We start from the raw sequence: 25,174 nt of genomic DNA on the forward strand, positions 1-25,174 counted from the left end.
AAAAAAAAAGAAAAAAAATTGAGTTTAAGAAAAAGAAACAAATTTAAAAAACGAAGTTGAAAGTTGTGAAAAAAAATCCAGAGAGGCTAGTTGTTTAGAAAAGAAAAGCTATCAAATTGGTTATAAGACAGATAACTAAAATGTAGACTAACTTGTGAAAACATCTAAAAGAATGCAGTTAGATTTTCACGGTCTTTAAGTTCTCTCTCCAAAAACAAACAAAAACTAGAAATTGCAGACTATGCATTATGTATATGGTTGAAAAAAGAAAAATGGTGCGGAATGCCAATTAGAGGGTACATGCAAAGAAAAGACCTGGACTCTGTGTTAGAGGATCGGCAAATGTTCATGAATTTATGTATTTTGAAGTTAAATAAAATGTTTAAGATAACATATGTCTTCTGTAAAGTTTTCTTTGCCATAACTGACTTCTTTGGACTCACTACCCAACTCTTAGTCTTGACTGCATTGGACAGGAAGATTTCTACTGTGTTTTCTAGGGACCAGGGGAGAAGGGTTTCATTTATTGGTTTTTATCAGAATAAGTTTGGGAACTTAATGGTAAATGATGTTTAGAAGTTTCCTGTACTCCAGACCTCAGAGCCTTCCCCATCCTCCTGTACACTGTTTATCTTAAGGAGAGAGAATATGCAGTGTTTTTCTGTTTATTATCGATTGATTAATTTCTAAAATGTATTTGGCCTTGGGAAAAATCTTTTTCTCCCCTGGGGAATGTTTATTATCAACTCAGGAAACTAGGGTTCTGGGCAATAGTTTGAAAAACACCAAGTCCAAGACCCACGTGTATACTGCAGTAAGGCTTTCCAGTAAGGCTTTCAGCCTACCCACTTATTTGGGGCCCTGGCTGGTCAAAAGACCAACCTTGATGGCAGCTGTGTGCCTTTGGGTTTCAGTTCTGCCTTGGTGTAGGGCTCAGGGACATTCAGGCACAAAGGCCTAGTGGTTGTGTTGGGGAAGTGAAATGTCACCAAGCCAAGGTGCCTTTCCTAGAGGGGGAAGGCTGGGTGATGGTGTCGTTCAGACGCGGAGGGAGGGGAAGTGGTTTGGCCAACAGAAAGTAAATGTTTCTTGTAGTCAAATAACTGGGGACAGAGAAGGAGGGAGAATGAAAGTCCTAATGTGACCCCCAGTGCGCTGTCCTCCTCCCTCTTTCATGCTTCTGTCAAAAGCTGCTGCTTCATCTTAAAAAGCATTGACACTATACCCTGAAATAAGACACACCTGGAGACAGCCCACTCCTCTTTGCTGGTGGGAATCCCACTCTCCCTGATTCTCTCGAGTCCCACCTGCAGATGCAAATACAGACGTGAGTCTCAACTTGAACTTGTGGTGCCCAGCACTCTGCCAAGATATAATCCTGTCGGCTGAGCACAAGGCTAAACCACAACCAGCCCAGTGGACATCTGCCAAGCTCGAGATGTGTGACAGATGTGGGCCCTCTAGGCTTATCTGTGAGCTGGAGACCTGCCAGAACAGTACCCTGGAAGAAGTCTACAACTTTTTGTCTGAAAAATATGAACTTTATCTCGTCTAAGCTTAGACTTTAAACCATCTTAAGCGTCTTAAGCATCTTAAAAAGTGTGAATTTCTGGGTACATTAACTCTTGGATTTTCCACTTCCACTGTGTGGGGACAATGGTGCTAGAAAGGTCTTCTGGCCTTTATTTCTTAAAGGAAAAGCAAAACCAAATTTATATGTTTATTATGGAAAGTAGTCAATTGTAGGAGAAATCCTGGAATTGAAACCAGGACTCCCCTGTAAATAGCATAGTAAGTACAAACACCAGAAGCTCTGGCTCTATCACAGCCACACTTTGGGGAAGACTGTGCTGGGCGCTTCTCCTCGTGTGCACTGAGTCTCCTGTCAAATAGAAAAGCTCATCTGAAATTAGACACAGCTGGCCAGGGAGTGGGCCAATGGGCACTTTTGCGATAGCCAGCACCCCGCACAGAAAAGGGAGCCGGTGGGGCTTGCCTCCTGGGTGCAACTCCAGAGGTCTCTTTTTCTCAAGACTCCCCTGGATCACGCCCACGGAGGCAGGCCTGCCATGGTCTGTTCTTCCCAATGTAATTAACAAGCACGTGTGCCCTTGGTCTTCCATGTGGAAGTTAAGGAGTGCTCCCAGTCTCCCATTATTCTAGCACTGTCAGATTACTTTTAAATTTTATTTTATTTTTTTACAGGTAATGCATACACACAGTACAAAACTCAATATTATATTAAAAAAAAATTGAGAAGTCTTGTTGCCACCATCAATGCCCTTGCACCCCATTATGTCACCTCTACGTAAACACTTCTGTTTAATTTTTCATATATTCTTTCAGTGATTCTTTATGTATATATTAATTCTTTCATTCAATAACTATTCACTGAGCACCTACTATGTTCTCGGCTACCATATTTTTAGGAATTGCTTTAGGGATGTAGTCTCACCTCCATGGAGCAAAATTTCTTACTTTCATGAAGTTTATAACATAGAGGAGAGTAGACAACAAGCAATAAACATAAGATAAAAGAAAATAATGGAATAAGGAAGAATGGTTTCATGGAGATTTGAAGGGGGCATGTTGCAATTTTAAATAGGGAGTGGTCAGAGCAGTCCTCACTGCGTGAGTGACATTTGAAGCAAAGATTTGGATACGGTGAGGAATTTAGCGAGGAAGGTATCTGGGGCAAGAGCATTCCAGCAGAAGGAATACCCCTGAGAGGCCCTAAGCAGAGTGTGCCTGTCACATTTAAGGAATGCCAAGTATGGCTGGAATGGAAAGTGTGAGGGGAGAGTAGCCGGAGCTGAAGTCAGGGAAAGAGGGGGGATGAGGACAGATCATGCAAAGCCTCGCCGGGACCTCAGTGTTTACTCCGATTGTAATGGAGGCCCATCCCAGAGTTTGAGTGACATGGTCTGGCTTATGTTTTAATAGAATCTCTCTGTCTGCAGTTCTGAGACTAGACGGTGAAGGAAGAAAGGGTGGAAGAAGGGTGAGGATGGTTTGGAGGACATTGCAATAATCCAAGCAAGAGGAGATGGTGGCTCAAACAAAATCAGGAGCAGTAGAAATAGTACGTGGGCATCCTATGAAGTAAGCTCACATGGATTGGATATTATTGGGTGTGAGAGAAAGAGAAGAGTGAATGATGACTCCAAAATTTTCAAATTGAGCAGTTGGGAAAATAAAATTTCTATCAGCTGAGATGGGGAGGCCCGTAGATGAAGCAAGTGAGGGAGGGAAGATCAGGAATTTGATTTGATGCATGAATTAAGTTGTGAATGCCTTTTAGATATCCCAGAAGAGGTACTAAGTGGAAACTGGATCTAACTTTGAGAGCCATTGGGCTGTAACTGGATTTAGCTATGAGATGAGATAGCCAAGGGAACGAGTATACAAAAAGAAGGAGGGCCAAGGGCCGCTCCCTGGGTTATTCTAATGTTACGGTTGGAGGCAGGTGGGGAGAGACAGCAAATGAAATCTAGAAGGAGTAGAAGGAGCAAAGAGTGAGGGAGGAAAATTAGGACACGGTGGTGTCCCAATACCTAGGGAAGGAAGTTTCTCAGGCAGGAGAAAGTGACCAATTGGTCGCAGGTCTGCTGGTAGTCAGGTAAAAACATTGTAGCTTCAGTTACACGGAGATCACTGGTGTTTCTGACAAAGTGAGTTTCAGTGGAGGTGAGAACCAGGGAAGCGGGTTTAAGAGGAAGTTTGAGGGACGTTGAAGGCAGAGTGTCAACATCTCCTTCTATAATTTTGCTATAAAAGGGTGCAAAGAAGTGAGCAATAGCTGATGGGCACAGTGGAGCCAAGAGAAGTCTTATGATCTGAGAGAGAGAACATGTGCTTTTGTGACAGATCCAGGAAAGAGGGAAGAACCGATGGCACAGGAGAAAGGGAGATTTCTGGAGCCATCACCCTGAGTGGGCCTGAGGGGTTAGCCTTCCTCCTATTTCATCTCTCTTACCAAAGGTAGTGCTTTGTGCCCACTGTTCTGGCCCCTGCCCTTTACACGTAACAATCCGTAGCTCTTTTCTTATCAGTATATAGAGAATTCCCTCTTTCTTTTTTATAGCTGAATACTACTTCATGGGAAGGACTTGATGTAGTTGAGTAACTAGAGCTGAATGAGGGACATTGTGTTTCCACCCTTTTGCTGCCTGGGTAATGTCACTCTGGATAAGTGTGTACAGGCCACATCTCACGTGTCAGCCACGCTGCTGCTTTCTCCTGAGAGGCCCAGTTCACAGCCTGGCAGCTCTCAGGGTGCCTCATCTGGGACACTTTTTTCTCTCTTCTGGATTTTTTATTTATTATCTCTTCATTTTATTATCTCTTCTTTATTACTGTATATTCAAATTAGTTTTGCCCTGTAGCACTCGGAATATATTACTAATATCAGATAAATACAATAGCTGTTCATTTATTTCTGATAGTTGTGTTAGATCAAAATAATTGTTCACATATACATAGGGCTTTAATGAAAATAGACGTCATGTGGGATCAGTCCCATTTGATTTGGGGTTTTTCCTTATGGTATCAGAACACAGTCCCTGGACTTTAAAGGTGTTTTTCCAGAGCTTTGCATTAAGAATCTTGTTAGGCTCTTCCTTCCTCCCATGTCCCAGAGCATCCTGGGTCCTCAGCTATCCCCTGCCCCCAGCTCACCCATTAGTTCTGTGTGCAGTTGACCCTGAACAACATAGGTTTGACTGCGAAGGTCTGTTTATAGGCAGAGTTTTTTCAACCGCATGCAGATGGAAAACACAGTATGATATCTGGGAAATAATATCCACCTATATGGAGAGGCTGACTTTTCTTTCTTTTCTTTTCTTTTTCTTTTCTTCCCTCCCTTCCTCCCTCCCTTCATTCCTTCCTTCCTCTCACTCAGTTGCCCAGGCTAGAGTGGTGTGGCATTGCCCTAGCTCACAGCAACCTCAAACTCCTGGGTTTAAGCAATTCCAACCTCAGACTCCCAGGTTTAAGCAATTCTCAGCCTCCCGAGCAGCTGGGATTACAGGTGCGCAACATGATGCCCACTCATTCTACCATTTGTGGTGGTAGAAATGAGATGGGGTCTCGCTTCTGCTCAGGCTGGTCTCAAACTCCTAAGCTTAAGCACCCTTCCCACCTCAGCCTCCCAGAGTGCTAGGTTTACCAGTGAGAGCACCTCGCCCAGGCTGTATGAACTCTTATACTTCTCATACTGCAAGTTCTGCAAGGCCAACTACAGGACTTGAGATGTGTGGATTTTGGTATCTGTGGGGCTCGTGGAATGAATTCTCTGGATATACCCAGGGGTGACTGTATTTGGAAATGACCTTGTATCCGGTATTACATTTCACAGGCAGTAATGATCTTTGTGATACTAGCAACAGGATGTTTTTTCCCCCTAGATCTGTGGAAACACCAAGTCATGAAGGAAAACTTTTCAGTTGTAAGACCCCAAATAGTTGAAAAATTTGCACAGAGATTAATGGAGAATTGCCAGGATGGTGGACAAGAGGTATGTATTGCAAATCAGTCGTTCTGCCTTTTTTCTTTTTTTTACATAAACCCTAACAAGGAAGACTTTCTCATTTACCACATTTCCTGGTGCTTCCTTTGTAAGAATGATATGCATACTGAGGCCAAACCCCAAATAGTAATCATTAGCTTTTAATTTTGGAAAAAGGCTTATTTCTAGTAAACATGTGTGTAATTGATATACATATGTTGGCTGATTTCAAATCTTGTCAATTTTTTAAAGTAATCTTGGGGTTCACTTATGAATGAGTTTATTTTTAGCAACATTTTCTGTTGTGGATTTGTTAGTATAGAAAATTTAAGACAGGAAAACCAAAAAATCCTATAATGCTACTTTCTAGAAAACATTTTAAAAATATGCAATGTGGAAAAAAAACCCAGCAACACAGACGGTCAGATTTTTACCCTCCCCTCCTCTCCTTTCCCCGGTTCCCGCTCCCCAAAGGAAACCTACATCAGCATTTTTTGTATGTGCCCTACCAGAAAAATATACATAAATATACGTATTTAATACCCATGAATACACACAACCCTTGGAGTTTGGAAATGTGTTTACTCTTGGCAAGAAGTGCCTTGCTAAATCAAAGGGATCCAAGAAAAGGCAGGACAACAGGGTTTGTGTGGACGTTTGGCCATAACAGCTTGTAGGAGTGTTAACTAAGGGCTTTAGGTAGAAATCTGACCTGGCAAAATGTTTTCCTTTTTTTTTTTTTTTTTTTGCAGTTTTTGGCCAGGGCTGGTTTTGAACTTGCCACCTCTGACATATGGGGCCGGTGCCCTACTCCTTTGAGCCACAGGCGCCGCCCATGTTCTCCATTTTTTAAACACGTTTTCTCCACATTCAGATTTTTCTAAGTTTTTCAAATATTCTCTATCAATTTACAAGACACACTTCGGTTCTTAATTATGAGGTAGGGAACTTATACGTTGGCTAGAGATACATTTTTCCCAGAACTTGATGATTTACATGTGTTTGTTTGAGCTTTCAATTATACACCAACACGGGGCTCTCGGGAGAGGGGGAAGTAGTCTTCCGCTCTCAAGGTACAGATGTGATTAGGGTAAGGCATGCTCAGAAAAATGTTTGAATTAAAAAATTTTGTGGCTCACTTTTAAAAGGAAGGAAATTCTGGGCGGCGCCTGTGGCTCAAAGGAGTAGGGCACCAGCCCCATATGCCGCAGGTGGTGGGTTCAAACCCAGCCCCAGCCAAAAATTGCAAAAAACAAAAAAAAAAAGGAAGGAAATTTTGACGCATGCTACAACATGGGTAAATCTTGAAGACATGATCGAAGTGAACTAAGGCAGTCAGTCACAAAAGCACAAATACTGCATGACTCCATTTGTATGAGTGACTCCAAGAGGTCAAATTCACAGAGGATGGTGGTTGCCAGGGGCTGGGGCAGTGTTTTTCAACCTTTTTAATCTCACAACACACTTGAACCTATAGTTAAATTTCCATGGCACACTTAAATTATGTTGATCGAAAACAAGAGTTAAAAAAAAAAAAAGAATATACTCACCATGCTTTGAACTTCTTTTGAAAGTAATTTAATTAGTGATCCTTAAAAATTTTCATGGCACACCTGAGATCCTCTCACGGCACACCAGTGTGCTGCGGAACACTAATTGAAAATCGCTGGGTTAGGGGAGGAGCGAAGTATTGTTTATGGAGTTTCAGTTTTGCAAGAGAAAGAGTTCCGGAGAAGGATGGTGGTGGCAGTGGTAGTAGCACAACAGTGTGAATGTACTCAGTGCCACTCACTGTACACTTAAAAATGGTAAAATGGCAAAGGTTATATATATTTTACAACAATAAAAACAATGTTGTGGCCCAAGTTCATTTCCGCCCCTATCTGTATGCTTCACCCCAATCTTGAGGGCAGGACCTTGTTGTAAAGGAACATGGACATTAGAAGGTAGGATAGGAAAGTCCCAACTACCAGGGAGGCCGAGACAAGAGGATTGCTCAAGCCCATGAGTTTGAGGCTGCTGTGAGCTAAATCACCATGGCAGTCTACTCAGGGTGACAGAGCGAGACTGTCTCAAAAAAGAAGGCAGAGCAAGCCACATCAGGCACAATTGGAGTTTGGGGCACACTTGAAGGGGTGGTGTCACCTGGTTGTTTTGAAATCACAGCCCCTCAGGGTGCTTGGGCCCCTCCAGAGTCTGTGCCTGATGGGCTTCTAGATATCCCTAGCTTCTAGATATCCCTACTAAGATGGACTTGGTCCCTCCCTCATCTGCGTCATGCATCGTCCATCCCTGAGACACAACAGGTCATGGTTCTAAGCCCTGCTAACAATTCTCAGCCTCCCAAGATGCCAGAGGGTTGTTCAGTAAGAGGGGCTTATGAGAGCCACTGCTAACGTGTATGTGAAGACTCAGCAAATTACCCTAAAGGGGCTACTCTAGGAGGACGAATCAGAACAGGATCCCTCTGGCTGGGGGTTACAAATTGCTACCCTTTCCTCCCGACAGTGCAGCCCTGGGCCAGCACACTTGAACTGGAATGTGGAACATACGCTGGGCACCCCCTCCACCTGGATGCCCCTGTGCCGGGCACAGACTGCCCGCACCTACCATGGGGACCTCAGCCTATCTGCTCTTTTCAGACTCACTAAGCCAGCTCCACTTCCCACACTCACTTTGCATGGGCGCCCTTGCCATTCTGGGCGGTCTTCTTAGTGCCTCAGTCCCAAGACTCTGTTTGATTAACACCCACGAGGGCTGGCTTTGTGCAGCCATGTCCCAGCTGATGCATTGAGTGGCCACCTGATGCCCCCCCCACTGCGTTCCACAGACATTCTGCTGCTACCATATCATCAGTCTCGCTCCCATTCAGCTTGGTCTACTCCTGAACCTCTTGAGATCTTTCAAAATCGGAATTTTTTAGTCATCCAGCCCATTCTCCCTCTCCCAGGCTAACATCAGCCTGTCCTCAGTATCCTCATTGGAGTCACTAATATGGCATATGACAAGACAGGCCCCCACCCTATGTTGGCCACTCACGGTCCTCCCAGGCTGGGCGGGTTCTCAGATGTCCTGCTGAAATCTCGGTATACTGCATCTGCTGTACTTCCTGAAGAAACAGGGTGAATCTGACCTGACTTTTCCTGAACCCATGTTGGCTTTCTAGTGATTTTTGCCTCCTTCTCCAAGTTTTAGAAAACCAGCCTTTCGTAATCAGTACTGACATTGTGCCCAAATTTTATACCAAAAACGCTGGCCTGAAGTCAAAGATTGACCTTTTTGCAAATCAAAACTATCATAGTCTATTTTGGGGGTTCCTGAACTATTTGAATTTGTGTACCGGGTGTTATTCATTCATCTAGTAAGTGCTTATAGGTTTCCTACTTTTCCCAGGCTCTTCATTAGAGATATAAAGGCAGAAGTAGAGCCCCGTCCCCAAAGAGCTTACGGAGACAGGTGAAGTGGCAATGTCAGGAAAGGGCAGCAAGAGCTGTGACAGCGTTCACAGGCTGTGTGTGAGTTTAGAGAGTGAGGACACCCCACTGAGGGGGCAGGAGACAGTCAGGGAAGGCTTCCTGGAGGAGGTGTTGTCTGGGTCAAATCTTGAAGCACCAGGATTTGGCCACATGAAGAGAGACAGGGAAGACAGAGGAAGATGGAGGAATCTAGGAAGGGAGTATAGAGAGTTTTGGAAGGGCCTTGGGAAGGTGGGCAGAGCCACAAGCCGGATGGCCTTGTGAGCAATCCTTGGGAATTGGCATTTTATCCTAGAGTCAAGGGGCAGTCACTGAAATATTCTATCAGCAGAGAAGGAGGTTTTGGAAACAGCTTCAGTGCACACCGTGCATGCCTCTTGTTACACTGGTATGACGTGCAGGGAGTCCCTGAGTTAGAAACATCCGACTGATGCGTGACTCGCCCTTATGAACAGAGGCTATTACAAGTAATAGGTAAATGTACCTGTTCCAATTTACATACAAATTCAACTTAAGAACAAACATACAGAACCTATCTCAATCATAACCTGGGGGCTGCTTGTATCCCAAGATGAGGCAAACCCCAGAAGTTCGTTCTGCTCCCAGAAGGCTATGGTGCCAGATTTTGCCACAACAAGGCCTGGCACCTGCCAGGCTTCCCCTCCTCCTCCATGGCTCTCTTGAAGAATCCCTGGGGAAATTTGGTGCTCTTCCTGCCAGGGCCATCCATCATGGCTCAGGTTTAGACATCAGTGATGGAATCAGCCTGGCGGAGGGTGGTGCTGATTGCTGTGGAGAACTGGGCTGACGGCCTTCCTCTGCAGCTCTTATGCCACCCGGGCTTTTGGAGAGAAAGTTGGCAGATAAAGTCTACCCACACTGCATTGTGACACAAGCACAGCTGATATTTATGGTGACCCAGGAAGGCAGGGACAGGAGGCAAAGTAGCTTTTAGGAAATAAATTGACCTGAGGAGGATTGTGCCAACAGAAACCACACAGGCTGTATGTGGTCCAGCTCAGGGCTGCTTCCAGAAGGCTGAATGCACAGTCAGTGGGGCAGAAGTTCATCTGGAGAAAGGGGCTGCTGGGAGTCCCCTACACTTCCCCCTCACTGTCAGTCACAGCCTCCTGTCTGCCTACTTCTGCCACCTCCACATTCCAGGTCCCCTGCAGAGCTCTGCCTCATTCTCCCCCCTCCCTCATCCAGCCCCAACTCCACTCTGGGCTACACCCTCCAGCTGATCTCTCAGCTCAGCCTCTTGAGGCCACAGCAGAGCCACCCTGAGAAGGAAGTAACACAGCTTCTTTGCCTCTGAAGGTGCCCAGGGGAAGTCCCAGCCATCCCCATCTCTTTGGTGTCACAGACTTGCCAAAGGGTTCCTCACCCTGGCAGGGAAAGCATCATGTTGGCTAAGAGGTCCGTGGCTCAATTCTGCATTTGTTTGTTTGGGACCCTCTATCTGCAGGGGCTGGGGCAGTGGTAGTTTGACAAGTGTTTGCCCTGCATGGGAGCAGTTTGAGGCCTTGTAGGCACACCCATGTCCTGGCACTGATGTCCAAGACAGTAAAGGGTGAGTCATTGTGGCTGGCTCTGGGCACTGGCTGGATGAGGTCACCGGCCACATCTTGCTGGCCTCCAGTGTGGTATTGTGACTTCTCACAGCTCAAGGCTCCCATCACCAATGGGAAGTGTTTCCTTTGTCATGCAGGGATATGGTGACCTTTCACCATAGAAAGTCAAGGCACAGGGGATAGCCTTGAGTTCCTGTGCCTTATGTCAGCCTCTAACATATGGCTGCCCTGGTGTTCTCCTTCTTGGGAGAGCAGGACCAGAAGTATAACAGGCAAAATGACCTGCCCTCACCCCACCCTACTGGAGGGGCCCATTGAGGAGGGCTCCTGAGAGGGAGGCAGGAGAGACTGAGCCCCGGCCCCTAACTGCCTGGCTAGTGCTAAGTCCAGCCCGCGCAGAGGTCTCCACCTGCAGATTCCACGGCACATACCTTGATTGCATCCTGCCAAACTGGTAGAGTTAGTAACCTCGTTTTTAAAAAAAAGTCTATCTTTTAATTAATATATGCATTTTAAATATATTTATATAATTTTAATTATATAGCATATATAAGATTATATCATGGTAGAAAATACATTCATGTTTTAGAAAATACACTCAGTCTTATCACTGATTGATAACCACTAGTATTATTTTGACACATTTCCTTCCAAACTCTGTAACATTTTTCCTATCCATGGCACTTTTTGTTTTAAAAAATAAGATTATTCTGTGTGTTCTCTTTGATAGTGTGCTCTTTTACACTTGAGTATATGTTATAAACATCTTTCCTTGTCGATAAACATATGGCCCTTTTATGGTGGCCATTTAGTACATTCTCGTGTAGGTGAGCCATGTGGAGTCAACTCATTTGCGTTGGTAGGCAATTTAGATCGTTTCCATGTTTCTTTTCTATCGGAAAAAATATATAAGGAACACCTGTTTGCATATGGTTTTGTGTGCAACTTTTATTCCCTAGAGATAAGTTCCTAGAAGAGGAATTACTGGGTCGGAGGCCACAGACAAGTGAAGCAGGCCTCCGGCACTACGTCTGACTTCCCCTCCACCCTCCTTCCTCAGGAAGTCTCATCACCACCTGCCAGCTCTGCTAGTTGTCTCAATAATTTACCTTGGCTGTCCCCAAGCTTCCCCGGAGATCAGTGGGGCCCTGAGATTGCAATGACGGAGCCAGAGGGACCACCCCAGTCTCTGAGAGAAGGCTAGCTTCTACAGTAGACTGCCAATGAGCCGGGAACCAGCCTGACCCGGAGAGTGTCACAGATACAGCTCATGTAAGAGGACCGGCTGAGTGTTAGACTTGGCCCCAGAAGGGCCCCCGCACCCCCAATATACACACACAGATATACTCACTGATAACACAGCAAACACAGACGCTCCTGCAGACACGCAGGTCCTAGCTGCATAGATATTGGCTCTCATTTTTCTCCAGAGCCTAAATTTAAGCCTGCCTTGGAAGGGTGGACTTTTCCTCTGTTTCTACCTTTTCAAAAGTGTGCCCTGGAGACAGAGGAGATAGGTAAATGGAATTGCCTAGAGAATGAGCCCTGTGACCCCTCACCCAGAGCAGGAGGGGCCCCTTCCAGATGCTCCATTCTTCAAAGGGCCCCTGTCTGGCCTTCCCCCTGCAATACCCTCTCCACACGGTAAGACATGCCCTGGGCTGTGGGGACATGTCCACTCACAGCCCCGCCTTCCTTCCAGAGCACATCACAAGGATCTAGGATGCTGGTTTCCTTGACTCTGGCCTGCGTGTGCCTCCTCTCTAGACCTTCCTCCCGGAGGGAGAGTGGACCTCACCACTGATGTGCATGCTGGCCTGGGGGTGGCCAGGGGTCACTGTAGGGAAGTGGATGGAGTTTGGACATGTGGGCCGGGGTGTCCACTTGCAGGCATGTGAGGCCCCTCACAGCATACTATAAACTGTGGTTGAGGGGCCAGCTCTCCCTAGGTCACCACCCTTCTGCATAGAACTCACAATAGTCCAAGAATAATAAATTCAAACCTGGCCCTCTGTCTTTTTCACATGGCCTATTTTTCAAGGTAGGAGAATTAAACATTTCATTTTACCAGTCTGTTAGTTTGATTTATAACCTTTAAATATTTCAACGCATGCATGGGGGCCTCCATTCCTCTTGTCCCTGGAGGTGCAAATGTTCAGAGCAGACCTGAAAGAGAGGTTTGCAAATGAGTGCTGATGTTTGGGTACAAAGGAGAAATGACAGCTGGTCTATGAACCAAAGTGGCGTGTGCCCACAGCCTGGCGAGGCTGCCCTCTTGGAGTGGCCATGAATGACGCCTCTTCCTTTTCAGGTCACTTTCAGGAAAGACCACCTTGATGCCTGCCTCCTGTCCCTGGGTTGCGATGTGATGGCAAGAGAGCGCAGCAACTTTGAGACCTACTCCATGAGCTACGAGCAAGTGCTGCAGCACGCCACAGTGACGCTCCGCAGGAAGGAGCAGGTGGGCGCCCGGGAGGATGGGAGCTGCAGTGGGGACAGGTGTGAGCAGGGAAGCCCAGGGGTCACTCAGAAGAGGAAAATAAAGCTGAGAGGGGGAGGAGGCGAGTGGTTTTAATGGCAGAACTGTGGGTGAATGATCCTCTTTCCACATTCCTCTTCTTAATTGTTCATTTTCCTGGGCTCTGCTATTCTCAGTTGCAAAAGTGATGGCCCCCGTTACACTGGGTTATGTGCTTCGGAGGTGTCCCATGGGGAACAGGAGAGGTGGCCAACAAAGGGGCTGGCCCCCAGGGGAAGGTGAATAGCTCACCTTCCCACCTCCCAAACACAAGGCACCCTATGCTGTTCCTGGGCTGGTGAAGAAGCCAGGTCTGTGAGCAAACTGTGTTCAGAGTGCTTGGCATGTTCAGTCCTTAAGGAGAAGTCCCACTGCTGGGATCCACAAGTCACCGCCCCTGCCCCGGACTGTGCACTGCCGTGGAGTAAATGGCACCAGAAGTCCAGTGTGGTTTTAGTTTATACCTAAGAAAAGTGCAAAAGTCTGCGAGACTAATCAAAATCTCAAAGGAAGCACTAAAATGTCAGGCCCTGAGTCTGGGATTTGCCTGCGTTTTACCTCATCCCCATTGCTGAGTTCTCCGCATCCCTGTGGGTACTGGAAGTTGATGTTGTCTTTTGATGCTGTACTGGACATCCTGGAGTCCAAGGGACAAAAGCATAGTCCCAGCTCCAGGCAGAGCCCAAAGTTCCCAGCATGAGGTCCCATTAACACAAACAGGAGGTGTCCAGAGCGTGTTGCTCTGAAGCGTGTAGCCCTGGATGAAGCGCACACGTTTGAGTTGGGTTGTGCCCTGCTTTCTCCCCCTCAGGAATTGGAAGCGATGCGAAGAGGCCAGGATCCACCCGAGGGCGACGCTGGCCAGGTAGGCCACTTACTAATATTATAAACAGGTTATCCTCTCCATTTCTCACATCTGCACTCAGCGTTAGCCAGAGATGGGACATCTCAGTGTCATTGGCTTGTGTCACCTGTAGAAGTCACCTGGAGAAGTCCCATCAATGACGGTCCACTGCAGAAACCCCTGAGAATGTACTTTTTTTTTTTTTTTAAGTAATTCTGTTTGGAGGGCATTTGTTTCCTTTTTCATTGGCTTTTTAGTTTTGTTATTTCATTTTTTTGTTTGTTTTTGTTCTTTGTTTTCTTTTGAGATTAAAGTATATTCTAAAAAAGAAGGCGTATTTGGGCTGAGGTGTCAAGGGAAAGTCATTTGGAAATGGAAGCCAAGAGAGTTGGAATATTTTCTTCAAGTAAAAAGTACTAAAGTAGTGGTATTCTGGGGGCATTCGGTCCAGCCAGGACATTACTGAGAATCAACTAAGTGTCTGGTCCTGTTCTGGGACTTCTGAGTCAACCTGGATTCTTCTGCTCACACTTGGGCAGCAGGAGGTTCCCCTCTGCATTGCACTCAACACAGAAGTGCGCATTCAGCACGCCCCTGCACGCACAGTCCTGCAGTAGCAGTTTGGAATTCCTGAATTGGGCATCCATACATATTTCTGCTTCTAGATTGCAGAGCTTAGTCACGATATGATCATGGAAATCACCGCTCTGAGAGCCCAACTCACAGACTTGGAAGAGGAGAATCTGAATCTCAAGCAGCAGATGAGAAAAGAAGTCCAAGAGGACTATGATGCATTAGTTCAAGCTCTGTTCAGGACCTGTGTACACATAAAAGTGAGTGTCACCTGTCAAATGTCTAAGCAGCCCATCTGGGAACCAGGCGTAGCTGAGTGCCACAGTGGCCACACAGAGGTCAATGACAGGATGGACTCTGTGTAACAAGAGAGCCTCAGGACCAAGGACTTCCCAGCTCTGGGCTTTTGCTGCAGAGTCAGCACTGGGTTGTCATCATTTTACCGGAATAGACACTGAATTTTGGATAATTTAAATGTTTGCTCTTCACAGTCTATTGCCAGTGCCATTGTGGCCATCTGTTGCTGTTGGGGGCGGGTTTCTGCTGCTCCAAACCCCCACCACTTTCTACTACTGTTTTGTCTGTTGAGTGTGACTATTCAAATGGGGCAAGATAGTGTTCTGGGCCAACACAGACCCCATGGAGGGGAATAGACACCTCCTAGGAGCTCTCTGAGCAGATTCAGAATTTGAATTGGCTTTTAGAGATTTGTCTAAACTCTCAAAATGCTTGCCAGACTTTGTCTGACATTCAGTGTCAGGGAGCCGCTGACATGTCAACCAAACCCCATCCCAGAAGAGAAGTGATGGGGTGCCATGTGCCTGCAGCACCGTGGAAGCCAATCACTTTCATCCGATGTCTGAGCAGCCGTAGGATAGATGCCCCATGGCTTAAATGACCCATCAGGAGACCTGGTCCAGCTGCCCCATCTGTGTGAATTTCAGTACAAAGTTACAACCCCCAACCCGCTCCCTTCCTTGTTATACCCAGAGCCAGCCCATTTAGGTCTCTCCCTAGGGGTTCCGAGTGGTCCCATTGTTGTTATGTTAATGGGAGTGTCCACCAATATTCACCTGGCCTGGTCATGCCAAAGAGGATTGGTGATTTCTCCCTACTTGCAAAGTACAGTTCTTATAAATACAAAAGCATCAAAACCAAGATTCATTTGGTTTGGTGCTGCTGGAGGTGGGATGAGCAGACAGTGAAGGCTGGAATTTGCCAAGTGATCTTTTGAATGTGAGATTATTGAGAATTTTCTTAAGTTCCTTTGAGCTTCTGCCAGAAGTGTCCTGCTGGACATGTGGGCCTTGGAGCAGGACAACTTGGATAAAAAGTAAAGTCTTGGGCAGTGCCTGTGGCTTAAAAGAGTAGGGCACTGGCCCCATATACTGGAGGTGGTGGGTTCAAACCTGGCCCCGGCCAAAAACTGCAACAACAAAAAAAAAGAGAAGTCTTTACTGCTCCCAGGCTAAAGGAGTTCTACCAAGCCCCCTCAAGTAAGGAATTCCTGTTCTACTGTAGGGTTCCAAGAAGGTGGTGAAGTTTCCACTGTGTGGCCAACAGCCAGGCTTCCTGCTCTGGCTCCCAGCTGGGCGCCATCCCCCTGCCATCCTCTCCAGGGAAGTGGTTCAGAAATGAGAGGACATCCCTACCCAGGCTGGCATAACAAAGTGCCATTGACTGGGTAGCTTAAACAACAGAAATTTACCTTTTCCTAGTTCTGGAAGCCGGACGTCTGAGATCAGTGGGCCAGCAGGGTCTGTTCTTGGTGAGGGCTTCCCTTCCTGGTTTCAGATGGCCACCTTCTCACTGTATCCTCACACGAGGGGATGGAAAGAAAAATCTCTCTGTCTCTCTCTTCCTCTTCTTAAAAGGCCACAGTCTTATCAGAATAGAGCCCCACTCGATGACCTCATTTTAATCTTAATTACCTCCTAAAGATCCCATCTGTAGATGCTGTCACAATGGGGGTTAGGGTTTCAACATACAAACTGGGGAAGACACAACTCGGTCCCGGAGCTGCCTCTGTGGTTGCACTCACCACTGATCAAGCTCCTGCTGTGCAGAGCAGAATGTTTCAGAATGAGGTTTTTTGCTGGAGCCTAAACAGGAAGGCTGCCAGCCTGGTTCCTTCCTCCACTTTATCTCCAGTTAATAGAGTCCCTTGGTGGTGTCCCATCCACAGTATCTTGTCTGGTCAGATTCTGCTCTGAGTCATCCTGGCAGCAAAAGTCCTTACTTCAGCTTTTCAAATAACTTACAGGGCACTGTGGTGGACGCACTTTCCCCCTGTGCCCATCCACTGTCCTCCCAGTCCCACTTGCCTGGACGTTGACAAGGAGGGCACACTCTGTGCAGCTGTGCCAGTGATGACGTCCTGTGGATGAAGGATGATCCCTGCAGGGCTGCTGGCATGATTTTCACACAATCCGTGTTGGGATCATTGTCCGGGTGGGAGATATTTCATTGTGGAATCATTTCCAAAAGTCAGGTTGTAGAAGGCGCAATGACTTTATCAACTGCCCTCTACTCCACCCAAAGCCATTGTACTTCCGTGACTTGAGTCTGCAATTTGTAGGAGAAGCTGGATGAGAATCAGCTTAATTTGATCCAGAAAGTGTGTGAACTCATCAGTGAAGTGAAAACAGAAGGGAGTGACACTCTGAAGGACCTAAAGAAAAAGTGGGGCTCAGCCAGACCTGGAGCAGGAATGCAACAAAACCCAGCCAAAGTATGTGATTTCGTTTAGCAATGGGGTATCAGTGAGTCCTCCCAGCATCTGGCCCCCACCGTGGGCCCTGTTTACATTCGCATGTGATGTCCCTGGGAAAGCATCAGGCATTTTAAAGGGGCCACTGGGACTCGCCACACCATTGTGTCATCTCCTGGCACGCTTCTGACGTTAGGACTCATGCCCTTCCCCGGAACATATTGGAGCCAGTCTTTTCTAAAATGAGCCTTCTTAGCAGGAGCAGCTGTGGGCCTTGGAGCAGGACAACTGCAGCCTGGCCGCCCTGGTGTGCAAAGTGAGGAGCCTGGGTCGCTGGAGGCTGGCCGTGCAGCAGGCGCACTTTCGGGCCCAGCTGAGCAGGGCGGAGGAGGTGAGTGCTGGGGAGGGAGGCCCAGACAGCCCAGCAGCAGGGCCAGTGGGCACTGGTATCAGGTAGCAGGGCCAACCATCTGGAAGGATCTGACAGTTGGTGGTTTTTCCTGGGGACAGGCAACATCGGAGCCTTGAGTGAAATAGAAAAGAGGCAGAAGCAAATGGTGAGGGAGATCCACCAGAGATTTAGCATGCCCGGGGTGCAAGGCGGAAGAGACTCTGCCGGGGCCAAGGCTGCTTTGTCAAAACACTCCATACCTTTGGGTTTCACACCTGATTCTCTGAGGAAAGTGAAGTAACCAAATAATAAATGGAACATCTGCTTTAAAGCAAATTGTAACCAAAGCTCATATGGATAATGCTTTGGAAACTTTCACTTACCGTTTCTGAAATTCTGTTCAGTCTCATCTGTCACACCGTCCTTATTAAAATCATGGAAGCAGCTACCAGCAGGCGCTCCCTCCTACCGGAAGCTGGAAAGAAGGGGGGACGAGGAAGTAGTTTAGATACTGCTTAGGAAGCTCAAAACGTGGAAAGGAAACTTATCTCCTCTCCTACTGTGTTTGGGATGTTTACAGGAATCTATGCAAAGTAAAAAAGAGTGTTTGAGAATCAAGCTGATGGCAGAACAAGAAGCGGGTTTATTTCGCCAGCAGTTGCTGGCTCTCAGGCGGGTCCTGGCCAGGGCCCAGGCGGACAATGCGAGGCTGTGGAAGCAGCAGGATGACCAGGTATCTGGGCCTCAGGCCCTCTTTCTCCCTGTCTCCGAACATGTCTGCAACGCTGAACATGGCAACTGGCCGCAGCCACTGAAGCGCCACAGTGTGAAGCCACACGAGGCATAGCCAGGAAGAGATGGCCTGGACTGGGGCTTTCCTTCCCACTCCTTTCCAGCCCAGAAACCAAAGGCAGCGGCTTTTGTTCTTAACTTATGTTTGGCTAAAATGATCAAATATTACCCAGAAGCAAGACTATTGTCTTGTGTGTATACATGTCGGAGGTGTACCTTTCCCTGTTTGAGGATCTTCTGCCCAAGGGTGACTTAGGACCCAGGACTCTGCCTGGCACACAGGCCTTCACAGTGCAAGCACACTGGGCTGACAGCACCCCTCTGCACGTGAAGAGTGGCTCAGCCTTCCTTACCATCCCCCAGACAGAGTCTTGGGTCCTGTCCCATTAAGTCTTACTTTCGAAAGTTACTGCTGCTCAAAGGGGGCTGGCACCCAAGTTACAGTGTTTTAAATATAAGTGTTTCCTAACTGTGCCAACCCTGCGAGCATGAATGAAGCAGAGACCCTGGGTTTAGAGTGAGAATGGCTGAGTTTAAAGAACAGCCTAGAAAAGCCAGATTGAAAGGCACCATACAAATATGAATAATCATTAATATTAAGTATTGATTAGTACTTAGGATGCTACTTATTAGAAAAACTTTGGAACAGAACCAAATTATCACTATGCCTTTCTTTCTTTAACCATCTAGAATCTGACTTCCCTGCAGCTGTTTTGGAAGTCAAAACAGAGCCGAAATCAGACCCTCCTTCCCACTCAGTGTGTGTGCAGTGGGACCCTGTCGCCAGGTGTTACGCCCCGAGCCCTCCACTACTTCCTCCTGATGAAGGCTCCATGATAGTGCGAATATCATGTGTGATAGATGTGTCACACTAATAAGCTAATTAACATACACATTATTATCAAATCTTGGTGCTAATCTGACCAAATCATTTGACTGTTACTTCCACAAAGTGGCCTGGTCGCTTGCCTGGCCTTTCCCGTTTGTTTGTTCTGCTTCCCTCTGACTGTGGCCTCAGGGCTTACAGCATCCATGCCAGGCCTGCTCATGCTCCCACCAGCAGAGGACAGAGCAATTGGATTATGTCACGAGAGCCAGGAATCCCTCTGTGGTTCTGCCCCTGGGCCCCGAAGGACAGGATGGTTGCTGTGATGCCCAACCCTGGCCTTCTGCCGAGAGGAGCTCTGTGCCTCTTTCCCTTCTGGCCTTCTCCTACCACAGGCTCAACTGCGGAAGGAGTTAGAGCACAGAATGGCCCAGGAGGCTCTCACCCAGCAGCAGCTGCTTGTCATGAAAACATCCAGCATGGAGAAGCTCCTAGAAGAAGTTGGACAGAAAGAACAGCAACTGCAGCTCCTGGCTGAGGAGGCTGAGAGGGCCTCTAGACTGGGCCGGCTGCAGCAGGAGAAAATGAAGAGGGAGCTCCACCAGGTGAACCCCGGGGAGGGGGCCCCACCAGGGGAACCCCGGGGAGGGGGATCCCCACCAGGTAAACCACAGGGAGGGGGATCCCTACCAGGTAAACCACAGGGAGGGGGATCCCTACCAGGTAAACCCCGGGGAGGGGGCCCTACCAGGTAAACCCCAGGGAGGGGGAGCCCCACCAGGTAAACCCTGGGGAGGGGGCCCCACCAGGTGAACCCCAGGGAGGGGGCCCCACCAGGTAAACCCTGGGGAGGGGACTCCACCAGGTAAACTCCAGGAGGGGGATCCCCACCAGGTAAACCCTAGGGAGGGGGCCTCACCAGGTAAATCCCAGGGAGGGGAGCCCCACCAGGTGAACCCTGGGGAGGGGGCCCCACCAGGTAAGGAGGAGGATCCCCACAGGTAAACCCCAGGGAGGGGGATCCCCACCAGGTGAACCCCGGCGAGAGGGCCCCATCAGGTAAACCCCAGGGAGGGGGCCCCACCAGGTAAGAAGGAGGATCCCCACAGGTAAACCCCAGGGAGGGGGATCCCCATCAGGTGAACCCCGGGGAGGGGGCCCTACCAGGTAAATCCTGGGGAGGGGACCCCACGAGGTAAACTCCAGGAGGGGACCCCCACGAGGTAAACCCTGAGAAGGGGGCCCCACCAGGTAAACCCTGGGGCAGGGTCCTCACCAGGTAAACCTCAGGGAGGGGAGCCCCACCAGTAAACCACAGGGAGGGGTCCCCACCAGGTAAACCCCAGGAGGGGAGCCCTACCAGGTAAACCCAAGGAGGGGGAGCCTCTCCAGGTAAGCCCCAGGGAGGGGGCCCCACCAGGTAAACCCCAGGGTGGGAGAGCCCTACCAGGTAAACCCCAGGGAGTGGGCCCTAGCAGGTAAACCCCAGGGTGGGAAAGCCCCCAGTGAGAGCCATTGCCACCTTTCTCTGCTTTTCCATGACTCTCTCCTGTCTGCCACAGGGGTGTTTCCCAAGCTTTGTCCCCTCTAGGAACCCCAGGGAAATGGTCAGATTCAGATTTACATTGTGGTTATTGCTGGGTAAGCAATGGCCTACTGGTAACCTGCTTGAAAAACATGTTTCTATCCAACTCTAATCCCTGAACTAGAACTTTTAGAAAATTCCAAGAAGCACTCTGGAAAAGCAGCATGTATGATGGACGCTATTAGATTCTATTCAGGTGTTTCTGGAACTGTAGAGACAAAATGAAAGGCAAAAGTGGTTTGCCAAAAGTAGCCCTATAGGAATAATTAACAAACTCATGCCACATTTTAATTATGTTGTATTTATGATATTTTTTGTATTTATATTATTAGAGGCTGGGTGGGGTGGCTCACACCTGTAATCCGAGCACTCTGGAAGGCCAAGGCAGGTGGATTGCTTGAGCTCCCAAGTTCAAGACCAGCCTGAGCAAAAAGTGAGACCCTATCTCTACTAAAAATAGAAAAACTGAGGCCAGAGGATCACTTGAGCCCAAGAGTTTGAGGTCACTGTGAGCTATGACACCACAGCACTCTATCCAGGGTGACAGCTTAAGACTCTGTCTCAAAAAAAGAAAAAGAGAGAGAGAAAGAAACAGTGCCCCACAGAGCAGGCACTTTACACATATCCATTCAATGAGTAAGTCACTTAATTCATTCACCAGGGATAATAGGAGATAGAAACTGGAAAGTTAAATTAAATTATTGGTCAAGCGTTTCATGCCTAAAGATTAGGAAGGAGAAATTCACAAAAATAATGACAAAAAAGGTTAAAAGTTGAGTTGAATAGAGGGAATGTTAAAGAAAATGATGGTGTAGAAGTAGAGTCATTTTGGAATAAAAGAAAGTCAGGATTTCGCATTGATTTCATGAAAAGTAAATGAAAATATGACTGAACCCATAAGAAAAATTTAGTATCCCACATTAGTCCTATGGACTATGCTTTTCTAAGAGCCACCACAGAAGGAGGGAGACAGTCCATAGACTAGTTTCTCCGATGAATAGTTAATTATCTGTTTCATGGCAGAGATTCGGGAGGTAGTCAAAACAAATAGTTTGAAGTTTCTCTTATTAAATACTTATTGTCACCATATGTATGTAAAAATCGTTGGTTCTTTCTAAATCATCCCTATAGCTCTCCTGACAGCTCATGTATCCCTGGGCCTACCCAGCCCCAGTAGCAACTGTCAGCCAGGGAGAGCCCCCGTGGTCCCCAGTGGCTTCTGTAACCCACCTCTAGCCTTGGACCCTGGGGGCAGGTATTGACTATCTGACCTCAAAGAGCACCAGTGTCCTTGTCTGCCTCCTACGCCCAGTAAGGTCACTTACAGCACAGGCCCTGGAGTCCCCCTGCCTGTTTCCTCATCCCCCCAGCCCTCCAGCTGTGTGACTTCAGGCAAGGTCTGTGGTCTTTCTGCACTTTCGTTTCCCCATCAGTACAGTGAAGATCATGTGCTCACCAGGAGGGATTTGGGGGAAAATTAAATTCAGTCCTTCCAATAAAGCACTTAGAACAGGGTGTCATATCCACCCTGGGAGCATGAAGGCAGACAAGCCTTGGGAACAGGTAGATAGACCTAGACTCAAATCCTGGCTCTGCACTCACTGGTCGTGTGACCTTGGTTGGACACGACACAATGCCTGCCTCCGTGACATGGGGTGTGGCATGCTAACACAAGGTAGGTCCATAGGAAGCACGTTCCTTCCCCTTGCTAGTACCCCTCAAGTGGTTCGTGCTGGCCTGGCTCAAAATATCTTGATCTGTTTCCCCAGGTTCCCGCCCATGGAAAATGGGGATCCTACCCCAACCCTTGTACATAGAGGGACTTTGGACCTAGTTTATATGAGCCAGTGTTCCTAACTCTAGACCTCTGATACACTTTACATTTGAGAGCCTCTACACACCCAAGGAACAGCCTACTCTAACATTTTAGGGCAAGGCTGTGGTCAAAGCTCCAAGTACACAGGTGGTCGCGGGGGACACAGGCAGGAGTAGGCTGTAAAACACATGTGGCTAAAGTTTTGAGATTAGCAAGTATATTCATTCCCTGGGGTTGCCATAAAATTATCACCAACTGGATGGCTTGAAACAACAAAAATGGATTTCTCGCAGGAGGCCGGAAGTCTGAAACTGAGGTATTAGCAAGGTTGGGTCCTGGTGGAGCCTCTAAGAAAGAGCCTGTTGAATGTCTCCCAGCTTCTGGTGGCTTCCGGGACCATTGGCGTTCCTCAGCTTGTAGTTACATCACTCTGGCTTCTGCCTCCGCCGTCACAGGGACGTCTCCCTTATGAGTCCTTCTGTATCCTATCCTCTCCTTATAAGGACAGTGGTCATCTGATTTAGGGCTCACCCTAAATCCGGTATGACCTCATTTTAGCTTAAGCACATCCAAATGAAGTCACATCCTGAGGCTCCAGGTAGACATGAATTTTAGGAGGTACCAGTCAACCCACTACTGTGTGTAGAACTTTTTGATAATGAAAAGTAGGAGGCCGGGCATGGTGGCTCAGGCCTGTGATCCTAGCTCTCTGGGAGGCCAAGGTGGGAGGATTGCTTGAAGCCAGGCATTGGAGACCAGCCTGAGCAAGAATGAGACCTGTCTCTACCAAAACTAGAAAAAATTAGCCAGGCCTTGTGACGGAACTGTAGTCCCAGCTATTGAGGAGGCTGAGGCAGGAGGATCACTTGAGTCCAGGAGTTCGAGGTTGCATTCCAGCCTGGATGACAGAGTCAGCCCCTATCTCAAAACAAAATAAAACATAACAGAACAAAATTAGGAGATGATAAATTCAAAATTAAAAATACCTGTGAGCTATGCAGATGAGGTGCACGTGGATTCGGGGCCTCTCCTGCTGGGGCACTGAGGGTCAGCTGTGCAAGAGGAGAGCTGCATCAGTGACTACCAAGGCTGCCTCTGGGGCAGGCCTGTCACACCTGGGAGCCAGTGCTCAGGCATTCCCAGCAGACTGAGCGTGAGATCGTCTTTCCGCCACTTGAAATTTACCAGGGCTCTTGCAGGTCTTGAGTGTAGGTACCGTGCCTTGGCCCTCAAGGTTCTGGGTGAACTGGGCCCTTACTCCCCTCTCCCTCTACCCATCTGGTGAAATAAACATAAAAGACACAACTTTGTGAATAAGCTCCTAGCCGTTATAAGGTAATAAAGGATTGCCAGGGCTGCCTTTGTTCGTTTTAGATTAAGTGCTTGGTCTTCCTGAAGCTCTTGATTCTCCAAAGGCTAAGTTCAGCCTAACGAGGACTTCAAGAAGGCCTGGTTCTCTTCATGGGATAGTCTGGGATCCACAAGCTCCCTAGGAAACAGCCTGTGAACGGCACCAACCAAAATAAACAGCACAAAACATCTCTGCTTCTCAAACACTTTCCCCTCAGATGAGAAGCAGGCTTGCCCAGGAGCGCAGTGTGAAGCTGGGCGCTTTCCGCCGTGTGGAAGAGCTCCGGGGTCAGCTCAGTGAGGCCGCACCATCTTCTGTCCAGATGAGCTCACCAGGCGGTAGGAATATCCCCTCCCCTGGCTAGAGAAATCTCCCCAACCTCTGGGGTCTGAATTGAAGGAGGGTCTCGGTGAATAGCAAAAACAACCTGGTGGTGATGGAGTGGGTCTTCTGTAGTATTTATGAATGACCAAATACACATGAACGAATAAACCTTAATTCTAATTCACGGACAGTCAGAACTTTCTTCTTTAGTTTGCCTTGGAGTACTGACTTCCTATACTCAAAGGTTTTAATGGTAAAATCCAGTCCCAGGGGTGTGTAATATACTATTAAAGAAGCGGTCCCCAACCTTGTTGGGACCGAGAACCAGTTTCATGGAAGACAATTTTTCCAGATAGAGGATGTGGTTTTGCTATGAGTCTGCAAGCAATTGATTTATTATTTGCCGTCAGACCTCTCTGCTAACGATAATCTGTATTTGCAGCCACTCCCCAGTGCCAACATCCCCACCTCAATTCCACCTAAAATCATCAGGCATTAGATTCTCCGAAGGAGCCCTGAACCTAGATCCCTCACATGCACAGTGTACAGTAAGGTTCATGCTCCTGTGAAAATGTAATGCAGAGCTTGGGGGTGGGGCAGGGATGGGGAGCAGCTGTAAATACAGATGCAGTCTCACTCTCTTGTCTGCTGTGTGGCCCAGGTCCCAGCAGGCCACAGACCAATACCGGGGGTTAAGGACTGCAGACTTAACGAACATCAAGTACTCCACTAGATTTGGAAACATCTTAACATGTTAGACCATCAATAACCACATCTCTCTGGTGTTATTCATAAAACACACTATGATTCTTGGGTGCCGGGAGCTTGAAGAGTCCTCTGAAAACAGCAATGAAAATTGACCCCTGGGCTCGGCGCCTATAGCTCAAC

The 25,174-nt window shown here is 47.7% G+C and overlaps 1 protein-coding gene across 1 annotated transcript in view; it reads left to right on the plus strand.

Moving 5' to 3' along the window:
* Positions 1–25,174, plus strand: part of LOC100955690 (coiled-coil domain-containing protein 162-like) — a 44,899-nt gene that overhangs the window by 12,542 nt on the left and 7,183 nt on the right. Inside the window, exons 6-14 of the mRNA XM_003781812.3 lie at positions 5,406–5,515; positions 12,868–13,017; positions 13,886–13,939; positions 14,584–14,751; positions 17,070–17,222; positions 17,461–17,592; positions 18,173–18,325; positions 19,606–19,815; positions 24,180–24,300. Of these exons, the coding sequence (XP_003781860.3) occupies positions 5,406–5,515; positions 12,868–13,017; positions 13,886–13,939; positions 14,584–14,751; positions 17,070–17,222; positions 17,461–17,592; positions 18,173–18,325; positions 19,606–19,815; positions 24,180–24,300 (1,251 nt within the window). The remainder of the gene's footprint in view (positions 1–5,405; positions 5,516–12,867; positions 13,018–13,885; positions 13,940–14,583; positions 14,752–17,069; positions 17,223–17,460; positions 17,593–18,172; positions 18,326–19,605; positions 19,816–24,179; positions 24,301–25,174) is intronic.

The sequence above is a fragment of the Otolemur garnettii genome, unplaced genomic scaffold (genome assembly GCF_000181295.1).
Source record: "Otolemur garnettii isolate 467f Iridium unplaced genomic scaffold, OtoGar3 scaffold00002, whole genome shotgun sequence".
NCBI classification, from domain to species: Eukaryota; Metazoa; Chordata; class Mammalia; order Primates; family Galagidae; genus Otolemur; species Otolemur garnettii.